Genomic DNA, 12,492 nt, shown 5'->3' on the forward strand with positions numbered 1-12,492 from the left:
TAACGCCGATTAGACAAAGATAGATTTCATTCTTTATGAGATTAACCCTATGTCCGTTACAATGAATTTATACTATCTTCAAATTGGACTTAGTCAAATTTTAAGCTCAAAGACAGGCTAGGAGATGCAGACCTCGGTGCAGGAGAGAGGAGCCATTTTTAGGGCGTCGTCATCTCCATTTTTTAGGCCAGCCTGTTCTTTTAAACAGAATTCGGATTTTGGAACAAGGAGAACTGATCACTCGACTTTTACACCAAACAGCATTTTAGAACTCGAGCCTCTTACCCTTTTTTACTATATTTTTGAGTTTTCAATCGAGAGAACTTCGAGATATATACCGTAATTGCCGGACTATAAGCCGCGACTTTTTTCCAAAATTTTGGACCCTGCGGCTTATAGTCAGGTGCGGCTTATATAAGATTTTTTTCGTGATTTTTGTGATGACTTGATCACTTTTACTCTTAACACTATTATATACAGTAAAAGCTACAAAACAAACTGACAAATAACTCGTTTTCAAATCAGACAAGTAAAAACTGGTCAAATATTTAAAAAAAAAAGATATTAAAAGTGAAGACAATTTGCAATTCTAGTAATGACACGAATTTGATGCACAATTTGTCTTCGCGGGCCACATAGAATAATGTGGCGGGCCGTATCTGGCCCCCGGGCCTTGAGTTTGACACCTGTGCTCTAAACCCTTTCTCTTACTCTGCCATGTCACTCAGAGATTACACAAAGTAGTGGCGCTGTTTGGACCATCTGCATTGTATTAAAACCCAATCAATCAGCATTTAAATTAAATTCTTCTGACATTTTGCTCACGAAAAACAAGTTGTAATGAATGTGAACTTTTAATGCATTTTATTCAAAAGGTTACTTTGAACCTTAAACGGCGGCGCGGCGTACTTATGGATTTTTACGGCCTCCGGCCTCCAGGGGTCGCTCTAGCAGGAGGCAAGAGCGAGACAGGAGAAGAAGAGATAATGTGCCGAAGAAGACGCGCTCATTTGTGTTTACATTTCGCGCATCACGCACACACCCGCATTCACACAAAGACAGGAAGCTTTTATACACAAACCGTCATTATGGGGGACAAAAGAAATGCATATGCTGCCGCTTTTAAGCCAAAGGCAGTCAATGTTGATGACATTATCTTGTGTCTACTCTGGAGCGTACTTGTGGATTTTTACGGCCTCCGGTCTCCAGGGGGCGCTCTAGCAGGAAGCAAGAGCGAGACAGACGAAGAAGAGATAATGCGCCGAAGAAGACGTGCTCGTTTGTGTTTACATTTCGCGCATCACGCACACACCCGCATTCACACAAAGACAGGAAGCTTTCATACACAAACCGTGATTATGGGGGACAAAAGAAATGCATATGATGCCGCTTTTAAGCTATACGTGTCGCTCGCTAGTTTAATGTAATTTAGTGCTTCGTGCATGAATAAGATTAGCATGAACAGACCCTTTTCACACTCGAAGAAATGCATAAAACCGACAACGAAAGAGAGACTGAGAAAGTGTGAGGCGAAGGATATCTAAAGCTATTCCAATCGGACACTAAGGAGGAAGACTTCGATGGTTTCAGTGCACAGGAGGAAGATGAAGACGGCTCTTTTTTTATTTTTACTGGTATGTTTTTTTTAACCAGCCCTGTTAGTGCTGTGCTACCGTGTTGCTGCTGTGTTACCGCCGCGTCTCAGTGACTTTGCTGTGTTACTTCCGTGTTGCTGCGGTATTACTGCCGCGTCACAGGCAGTGTTTGGAAAGAAATGTTAAGGTATGTTATTAAAGCTTTAAAAAAACTTTCTGTGTCCAGTCTTTCTTTGCTAATGACTCGCGTGCACACTTCCGCGTTGCTGCGGTACTACTGCTGCGTCACAGGCAATGTTTAGAAAGACATGTTCAAGTATGTTATTAAAATGTTAAAAAGGCTTTCTATGTACTGTCTTTCTTTGCAAAAAACTCGTGTGCACGTGCGGCTTATAGACCGGTGCGGCTTATGTAAGAAAAAAACTGAAATATCCCAAAATTTTAGCTGGTGCGGTTTATAATCCGGTGCGGTTTATAGTCCGGCAATTACGGTAATAATTTTTGCTCTATTGAGAATGGTGAGTGGAAATTATTGTTAGTTGTTCGAACAATTGAAACTTGTAATTCTCTTTCTTGCTTATTTATTAAATTTCTACTTTATAATCATATCATTTCGATTAATGATTATTTTGATCTTTTATGCTTTAAATCTCTTTTGTTTCTCTATCATAGTCATACTTTAAACCGTTCAGTTCTTTTTTAAATGAAGACAGCTTTAATCCTTGATATCAGGCAGTGTCAGAATCTGGTTCGAAACCGTTCACTTAAGCTCAGCTAGTTTGAGTGTACGCTAGTGAAAATAAACGGGTTCCCGCGGTCTTAACAAAGACAGCTAAACTATTCCGAGCGGATAACAAAAGCAACAATCTTAATAGGAAAGGAGAGCCGCTGAAACGGCCGCGATCTAGGAGATCCTGGGTCTCGACAAAGTAGTTACTCAACCCTCGGGTTTCTTTGATTTCAGCGGGACTGGCATTTGGAAATGACGGAATTAATCTAGCAATAGATTAGTTACCTGAACAGCGGTTAGACTCGGAACGAATCTTCTTTCCATACCGGCTTAAATCAATTCTCGTTTCCCCTACAGACTGCGTTAGTGCAGAGGGGCTAAAGTACAGAATTTTACCCTTTAAACGGAGAGCCGGTCACTTACATCAGATAAGTGCACGATTGACAAAATGAAAAAAAAATTGAAGTTTATGTCATTCTGATTTGTTATTCTTTAAATGTATGAAATATTGGCATATTCTACCTAAATTGGATTGTTATACGCATTGTTTAATAAACAAAAATGTTACAATTATTAAAGTTGTTCTTCATGCAGACAGTGGTAGAATTTCAGTTCATTTTTTTTTTTTTTATACCTGTGCTGCAGCTTCAGTCAAACCGCATAAAGCTTTGGAACCTGAACTGACTGAATCACCAAATTCCGGCAGGTTGGAATTCTTGGCATTGTGGGAAATACCGGCCATAGATTCACCAAGGATCTTGCAACATAAAGCAGATGATTATAAGTCATAAGACAGTTGGATAAAACCATTCAACATTACAGTGACATATATACAACCTTGGAGTTTTCCATGACACTGTCGATGCAGTCGAAGTAGGAGAGCTCATTGACGGCTTCGGTTGGGTTCTCCAGCATCCCCCTCACAGACTACACACACAAGCAACATTGTCACTCACCACTCTGCAAAAGCACAATTATTTCATAACAGCTGCATATATTTTGTTAGTTATGTAACATAGATATTAACAACCAATGAGTCGTTATCAATGAATCAAATTTCAAATGAATATGTTTGTTAAGGGTAACAGCTTTCTTTATTTGCTTTATGTTAGTTCCACTAAGCTTATTTTACCCAAGTTTCTGTCATTGCATCACTTGAAAAGAAATTGTGAGCAGTGTGTTGAAATACACAGTGTGAATACTTAAATTTATAACTACGTGGTAAAGATATAGAACATTTTAATTGTGCTGCTAAACCACTGTAAGGTGCTGCTGTAAGGTAAGGAATGTTAAGTAAGCTGATGACATTTCTTTCGCAGCGTCAACTTGTCTCATATTTTATAATCTTGATTATAGGGCAAAAAATTACTAAAACATTGGCAGTACTTGACAACATTTGTAAATAATAATGGATTGTTCACCAGGACAAAAACTTTGCTGACCCAATGTATAGTAAAAAAAAAAAAAGCTTGAATAGCACACCTATTGCAAATTCCAATTCACTGATTCTGCCCTTGTTAGAAAGGTAGATCAATAGAAATACATTTATGCAGTTCTATCTCAAAACGATAAGTCTGAGCCCGATTAAACTGATTCCAACAACTGGAGTACTTAGTTTGTACAAGAAGTGACGAGGGGAGGGTGCCATAGCAGCATACCAATACAATCACTTAAATGACCAATCATATTAAGCAACAAACTTTCAGAACTGGACTATCAGCACTGGACACAATTTAAGAAAAGAAAATAAGACCACGTAACACACAAACATTTTCATTGACTAATCATACAGTATATCAATAGGACACTGCTGGTTGTCATGAGAAAGTTTATCATACATTGTACGCAATCAAATTGGTGTGTCATGAATGTGACAAACTGATAGGTTTCTGACTTTTTCAAATAGCTTTGATCAGTTCTTTCCTTCATGGAATTGTGAAGTAAACTATTTGGTGCCTCGCCATGAGTCGTCACCTTCTCGTGGTGAAGGGGTTTGCGTGCCCCTATGATCCTAGGAGCCATGTTGTCTGGGGCTTCATGCCCCTGGTAGGGTCACCCATGGCAAAAGTGTCCTAGGTGAGGGGCCAGACAAAGCACGGCTCACCCAAGCCCCTTATGACGAAAAACACAAATGGACTTCGTTTTCCCTTGCCCGGACGCGGGTCACCGGGGCCCCCCTCTGGAGCCAGGCCTGGAGGTGGGGCTCAAAGGCGAGCGCCTGGTGGCCGGGCCTTCGCCCATGGGGCCCGGCCGGGCATAGCCCGAAAAGAAAACGTGGGTCCCCCTTCCCATGGGCTCAGCACCTGTAGGAGGGGCCAAAGGGGTCGGGTGCAAAGTGAGCTGGGCGGCGGCCAAAGGCAGTCCAATCCCCGGCTGCAGAGGCTGGCTCTTGGGACATGGAATGTCACCTCTCTGGCTGGAAAGGAGCCCGAGCTGGCGTGTGAGGCAGAAAAGTTCCGACTAGACATAGTCGGACTTGCCTCCAATCATAGTTTGGGCTCTGGTACAAGCCCTCTCGAGAAGGGCTGGACTCTCTTCCACTCTGGAGTTGCCCACGGTGAGAGGCGTTGAGCAGGTGTGGGCATACTTATTGCCCCACGGTTGGGCGCCTGCACATTGATTGGGGTTCACCCCGATGAACGAGAGGGTAGCCTCCCTCCGCCTTCAGCTGGGGGGGACGGGTCCTGACTGTTGTTTGTGTCTATGCACCAAACGGCAGCTCAGAGTACCCATCCTTCTTGGAGTCCCTAGAGGAAGTGCTGGAGAGCGCTCCATCTGCTCCATCGTTCTACCGGGTGACTTCAATGCTCACGTGGGCAATGACAGTGAGACCTGGAAGGGCGTGATTGGGACGAACGGCTCCCCCGATCTGAACCAGAGCGGTGTTCTATTATTGGTCTTCTGTGCTCGACACGGAATTTCTATAATGAACACCATGTTCAAACATAAGGGTGTCCATGTGTGCACTTGGCACCAGGACACCCAAGGCCGCAGTTCGATTATCGACTTTGTAGTCGTGTCATCGGATTTGCGGCCGCATGTTTTGGACAATGCACTCCCTAGTAATCTCAATCTTTCTATATGCTTGTGAATCCTGGACCCTAACAGCAGACACTGAAAAGCGAATCAAGGCACTGGAAATGCGATGCTACAGAAGACTCTTTGGAATATCTTAGAAAGATCACATCAAAAACGAAGAGGTAAAATCATGTGTAAAGAGTGCAATCGGACCATACGTCGACCTACTAACGACAGTCAAAAGGCGGAAACTGGAATGGTACGGCCATGTCACAAGATCAACAGGACTTGCCAAGGAGATCCTGCAAGGCACAGTGAACGGAGGCAGAAAGAGAGGGAGACAGAAAAAGAGATGGGAGGACAACCTAAAGGATTGGACAGGCCTAAAAACATACGAGTTATTGAGAACAGTGGAGAACAGAGAGGAATGGAGAAAACTGACTGTCAAATCCTCAGCGGTGCCCCAACGGACAAAGGTCTAAAGGATTGGAAGTGGAAGTGGAAGTTTTGGACACTCGGGTGAAGAGAGGGGCAAAGCTGTCAACTGATCACCACCTGGTGGTGGGTTGGCTCCGATGGTGGGGGAAGATGCCGGTCCGACCTGGCAGACCCAAACGCTCTGTGAGGGTCTGCTGGGAACGTCTGGCAGAATCCCCTGTCAGGAAGAGCTTCAATTCCCACTTCCGGCAGAGCTTTTCCCACGTCCCGGGGGAGGCGGGGGACATTGAGTCAGAGTGGACAATGTTCCGCGCCTCCATTGTTGAGGCGGTCGACCGGAGCTGTGGCCGTAAGGTTGTCGGTGCCTGTCGTGGCGGCAATCCCCGAACCCGCTGGTGGACCCCGGCGGTAAGGGATGCCGTCAAGCTGAAGAAGGAGTCCTATCGGGCCGTTTTTGCCTGCAGGACTCCGGAGGCAGCTGACAAGTACTGGATGGCCAAGCGGAACGCGGCTTCGGCAGTTGCTGAGGCAAAAACCGGACGGCTTCGAGGATATTCTGGTCCACCATCCGGCGTCTCAGGAGGGGGAAGTAGTGCACCGTCAACACTGTTTACAGTGGGGATGGCGTGCTGCTGACCTCGACTCGGGACGTCATGAGTCGGTGGGGAGAATACTTCAAAGACCTCCTCAATTCCACCTACACGCCTTCCATTGTGGAAGCAGGGCCTGGAGACTCTGAGCCGGACTCTCCAATCTCTGGGGTCGAAGTCACTGAGTCAATTCCTCGGTGGCAAGGCCCCGGGGGTGGATGAGATCCGCCCGGAGTTCTTAAAGGCTCTGGATGTTGTGGGGCTGTCATGGCTGACACGCCTCTACAGCATTGCGTGGACATCGGGGACAGTGCCTCTGGATTGGCAGACCGGGGTGGTGGTTCCCCTCTTTAAGAAGGGGAACCGGAGGGTGTGTTCCAATTACAGGGGAATCACACTCCTCAGCCTCCCTGGTAAGGTCTATTCAGGGGTGCTGGAGAGGAGGGTCCGTTGGGAGGTCGAACTTCGGATTCAGGAGAAGCAGTGTGGCTTTCGTCCTGGCCGTGGAACAGTGGACCAGCTCTACACCTTCGGCAGGATCCTCGAGGGTGCATGGGAGTTCGCCCAACCAGTCCACATGTGTTTCGTGGACTTGGAGAAGGCGTTCGACCGTGTCCCTCGGGAGGTTCTGTGGAGGGTGCTTCGGGAGTACGGGGGGCCGAGCCAACTGATAAGGGAGGTTCAGTCCCTGTATCACCGATGCCAGAGTTTGGTCCGCATTTCCGGCAGTAAGTCGGATTAGTTCCCAGTGAGGGTTGGACTCCGTGCCCTTTGTCACCGATTCTGTTCATAATTTTTATGGACAGAATTGCTAGGCGCAGCCGAGGCGTTGAGGGGGTCCAGTTTGGGGACCTCAGCATCGCGTCTCTGCTTTTTGCAGACGACGTGGTGCTGTTGGCTTCTTCAGGCCGTGATCTCCAGCTCTCAGTGGAGCGGTTCGCAGCCGAGTGTGAAGCGGTCGGGATGAGGGTCAGCACCTCCAAATCTGAGTCCATGGTCCTCGGTCGGAAAAGGGTGGAATGCCCTCTCTGGATCGGGGATGCCCCAAGTGGAGGAGTTCAAGTATCTTGGGGTCTTGTTCACGAGTGAGGGCAGGATGGAGCGCGAGATCGACAGGTGGATCGGTGCAGCGTCGGCAATAATGCGGACTCTGTACCGGTCCGTCGTGGTAAAGAGAGAGCTGAGCTAAAAGGCAAAGCTCTCCGTTTACTTGTTGATCTATGCTCCTACCCTCACCTATGGTCACGAGCTATGGGTTGTGACCGAAAGAACGAGATCCAGGATACAAGCGGCCGAAATGAGTTTCCTCCACAGGGGCTCTCCCTTAGAGATAACGTGAGAAGCGCGGTCATCCGGGAGAGACTCGGAGTAGAGCCGCTGCTCCTCCACGTTGAGAGGAGCCAGATGAGGTGGCTCGGGCATCTCATCAGGATGCCTCCTGGACGCCTCCCTAGGGAGCTGTTCCGGGCATGTCCCACCGGTAGGAGACCCCGGGGTCGACCCAGGACGCGCTGGAGAGACTATGTTTCTCGGCTGGCCTGGGAACGCCTTGGGATCCCCCGGGATAACCTGGATGAAGTGGCTGGGAAGAGGGAAGTCTGGGAGTTTCTCCTAAAGCTGCTGCCCCCCATGACCCGACCCCGGATAAGCAGAAGAAGATGGATGGATGGACTATTTGGTGAAACAAACAATGCATGGTGTCAAGTAATCCTAATAACTGAGAAAAACAGAACTACGCAAACTACAGAAGAGACAAGAAAACTAAATTATAATTGTTTGATGGTGGTACCTCCAGCTCTCTGAGGGCGTTGTCACACTCCTTCTGACCTGGAGCTTGCTGAGTGCACATAGTTATGAGCTGGTTGATACTATCTGTAACTGCCCTATGAGCACAAAGGTTGACAAATGAGATGGATATGCAGTAAAAATTGATTTATAAAACAGAAAGATGAAGACAAATGGTACCGAGCGGCAGCTGCTAGCTGGTTCTTGAGGTTGGGGGAGTTGGGGTCAGTAGATAGTGCTTTGGCTGAAAGCAGTAGTTTGCTCGATGACATTGAGATAGTCTTCAGGTTGGACACCACTTGTATCTTGTCCTCTTTAGACTGGAGAGAGCAAAGGAAGGAGAATAATTTCACAATTTTTACATATAACACAGATTTAATGAATTCTGCATGAAATCTTTAAAATTTTTTTCATGTATTATTTTAGGATGTGAGTGTGAGTGCGATTGGTTGTCTGTCTCTGTGTGCCCTGCCATTGGCTGGCAACCAGTTCAGGGTGTCCCCCGCCTACTGCCCGATGACGGCTGGGATAGGCTCCAGCACGCCCACGACCCCCGTGGGGACTAAGCGGTTCAGAAAATGGATGGATGGATGGATGGATGGATGGATGGATGGATGGATGGATGGATGGATGGATGGATGGATGGATGGATGGATGGATGGATGGATGGATGGATGGATGGATGGATGGATGGATGGATGGATGGATGGATGGATGGATTTTAGGATGAAAAGTTGTTGGTCAGTCTGGAGACATATCTACAGTAAATTAATAATGTCTGGACCAAGGTTTATCAGGCTCAATTTAAATTGCAAATTTTAAGGCCACAAATCTTCAAATTGTTTGCACTCAAGTGATAACATTTAGATTGTGATTCAAAGAGAAGAAAAACACCTCATTGAATTAGTTATCCTCAGATTGAATTAAATAAGGCCATATGGCAAAAATGTACATAGATATCATCAATATGGATAAAAATCATATACCGTATTGGCCCGAATATAAGACAATGTTATTTGCATTGAAATAAGACTGAGAAAGTGGGGGTCGTCTTACATTTGGGGTCTAGACATTATACCCATTCACTTGTGCGCAGCAGTAAGTTATTGGTTGCTGGTATCGACTGAGTATGCTGCTGTGATCGTGTGCGTCTTAGACACAAAGTGAGTAAATACATTTCATTGTTACTACTGTCCACTGTTGTGCCGTTTGTCCGATCGCGGTTTGGTTCGTGTGCACGCCGTTTGATTGACGACTCCGGCGTGCTCCTTTAAATTTGCCTCGCATTGTACAAGTAGCCGTTACGCAGTGGCACGGCGACTAACGGTCACCGACAAATGTATTTTGTTGTCTCGATGACTTATGTTTGACACAAAGTGAGTATATACATTTCATTGTTACTACTGTCCACTGTTGTGTCGTTTGTCCGATCGCGGTTTTTGTGTGCGCGCCGTTTGATTGACAGCTCCAGCGCGCTCCTTTAAATTTGCCTCGCATCGTACGAGTAGCCGTTACGCAGCGGCACGGCGACTAACGGTCGCCAGCAAATGTATTTTGTTGTCTCGATGACTTATGTTTGGTGTGTTGCCGAGAATATTTCATATATGGTTATTTAGTATAGCGGAACTGTTACGCGCAGTTAGTTATGTAATGTGTGCCGTCTACTAGTGTTGTGTGACGTCAGAACTTGAGCGTTGACTTACGTGCTGTATTTCTGTCTGTTGCAGAACCACACACGCACGCACGCACGCACGTACGCACGCACGCACGCACGCACACACACACACACACACACACACAAACACACACACACAAACACACACACACACACGTATCCCACACACCCTTCACAGGCTTCATGCAATAATCACACACACAAGAATCACATTTACCCTTTTGCCGGTTTGCCTGTATGAGCCACTGTGCCTGTTATTTTTTTGCCAATAATTCAGTAAAGCAATCAAAACTAAACCACGTCTTCCCTCCTGTGTTCTGACCGACACCCGGGGGCAAAAAGAGCATAACCACCTCAGGCTCCCCAACAATAGCGGTAACAGTTTGCATCATTTTATTGCAATTTTTTCCTTATACAGATTTGTTTCAAGACTACAGTTACAGTTAGACTTCACTTTGATGTTTAATGCAGTTATTGCAATTTTGTTTTATCACAGTATTTATTTACATTTCAAAAACCAGAAGCCATTCATTTACAAATGTGATTGCACTTTAGTTTACATATTTAAATGTTCAGATATTAAGATGTGATAGACATTTTTTGCATGATTTGAATGAGGCATAATAACATCTTTTTTGTTTCGAATATATTGTTATAATCATTTGTTTCAGATGTAATCATTTTCTGTATAAAAATTAAATTTGGTGTTCGAAAAGTCTTTTTTGAAACTTGAGTCTTGAAGAAGAGGGGGTCGTCTTATAATCAGGGTCGTCTTATATTCGGGCCAATACGGTATGTATCAGATATCTGCCAATTCAATTGCAGTGTAAATTGGACAGATGTTGATCTGTTAGAATTAACCATAGTATCAGAGGCTTAACAGATGAGGAGTGCTGCCAACCGAAGAGTTAAGTTTAAGACCCTAAAGTCTAGGATGTGAGTCTACTCTAGGGCCTAGACTGGCACTGTTCATACCCTTGTCACTTTGGTGTTGACATTGTACCATATGCATGCAATTATCTCAGCTGTGCGCAAGTACATATTCACAAGCTACTTGGTACTCATCTGAAACTACTATTTTTACTGTACACTTCTAAAGTGACAATTAAGCAAGAATACAATATGGCTGTTGTGCTGAAGAGGCTCATCATACTGACTTGTGATGTTCCTGCCATGTCAATGCCAGCCTCTAGGAAGTTGCTGAAATCCTGTCCGAACTTGCCGGTGGCTCTGGCCACGTCTTGGGTGGTTGCTCGAGACGCCTGGACAACCTCATTGGCTGACTGGTTCAGATTGGCTGCCACTTCATTAAGCTGAGCTTGAACCTCCTGGAAACTCCTTCCACTAGATGGGAACTAGGAAGGAGAAGAGCAACGACAGTTCTGAGTAAAACATTCGACTTAAAAACAATATTGTGTTGGTACAAATTGTTAGTTGTCTGCCCTGGTATGTGGTCACACAGTAAGTATTCTAAGTGTGCCAAAATCATTCGCAACACAATGTGAGTGTTGAGACCACATTCAAAGCCTTTTTGCAGAAATGGAGAAAACGTATTAAAATTCCCAAGAAAGGTTTTAAAGCCCAAATCAGTTCAAGAGTGCAACAATAAATCATCCGGGTGGTCATAAATGAACCCAGAACATGCAGAAAAATCGCTTCACTGGACGAAGTTGAGGTGCTCATTTCTCAATTGGATAAGATTCTATTGCTTTTTTCCGTTGACTAAAAATACTGTATATGGGTCTGACATGAAATGATGTATAAAGTACACTACAGACAATAAATCAAAACCACTAGATCAATTACAAATCACCAGAAGCAATGCAATTCACACTGTTGATTGCACTTACAGAATCAGCCAGTAGACATTTGCTGGCTTCACCCACTGTACGAATGGCGTTGTCCACGTCTCTCTGGCCAGGAAGGCAGTTCACACATCTGTTCAAGGCTTGAGACACTGCTTTAGCCACCTATATTCATAAGGAAACACACAAATACTCACATACTGAGTGACTGACAAACTCAAAACATTTTAACTTAACCTTAGACAAAAACAGCTAAAAAACTCACAATGCCCAAAACATGGATAACAAAGCATAGTATTTATATATGACATTTTGTAGTTTTAATCGCCATGATTAGAATAAACATTTAAATAAGTGAATAGAATAAAAAAGAATAAGAATAAAATAATATAGAAGAATGAATATGACCAAATTGCCAAATCTGTAATCAAAACTGAATGGTTGTCTAATTGTCAGTTTTTGTCTAACCTGGGCCAGCCTTTGTTGACTCTCTGCATCTCCTGGTTTGGCGATGGCCTTCTTTGTCTCCTCAATTAAGTTGCCTGACTTATCCATGACATCACTGGCACAGTCCAGCAGAGCAGCACGTGCTCCTGCGTCGTCTGTGGTGGCAGCAACTCCTCTTGCTGCTGAGGCCAAGGACTTCAGAGCCTGGGCTACATCTCTGGCAGCCATACCTTTAAAAAGCACAGCTATCTCAAGATGACCGTATCGACACTAAAATAATCCAACAATTAAACCGTTTCTAAACAATGCTTGTTTTAAGTTAATTCACATGTGTTTAACAGCATAACATAGATCTTGCTTTTTTGACTATGGACGGAACTATCCGGCAAATGGGATGCTAATGAGGGAA

The 12,492-nt window shown here is 45.0% G+C and overlaps 1 protein-coding gene across 3 annotated transcripts in view; it reads right to left on the reverse strand.

The window, feature by feature from the left end:
• The window catches only part of tln1 (talin 1), a 111,978-nt gene that overhangs the window by 35,105 nt on the left and 64,381 nt on the right, over positions 1-12,492 (reverse strand). For all 3 annotated transcript variants that reach the window (XM_049738432.2, XM_049738431.2, XM_049738434.2), the window contains 7 exons: positions 12,105-12,313; positions 11,682-11,801; positions 10,989-11,186; positions 8,337-8,476; positions 8,161-8,254; positions 3,163-3,252; positions 2,960-3,082 (listed from right to left, as the gene is read on the reverse strand). In XM_049738432.2, the coding sequence (XP_049594389.1) occupies positions 2,960-3,082; positions 3,163-3,252; positions 8,161-8,254; positions 8,337-8,476; positions 10,989-11,186; positions 11,682-11,801; positions 12,105-12,313 (974 nt within the window). The remainder of the gene's footprint in view (positions 1-2,959; positions 3,083-3,162; positions 3,253-8,160; positions 8,255-8,336; positions 8,477-10,988; positions 11,187-11,681; positions 11,802-12,104; positions 12,314-12,492) is intronic.

The sequence above is a fragment of the Syngnathus scovelli genome, chromosome 13 (genome assembly GCF_024217435.2).
Source record: "Syngnathus scovelli strain Florida chromosome 13, RoL_Ssco_1.2, whole genome shotgun sequence".
NCBI lineage: Eukaryota > Metazoa > Chordata > Actinopteri > Syngnathiformes > Syngnathidae > Syngnathus > Syngnathus scovelli.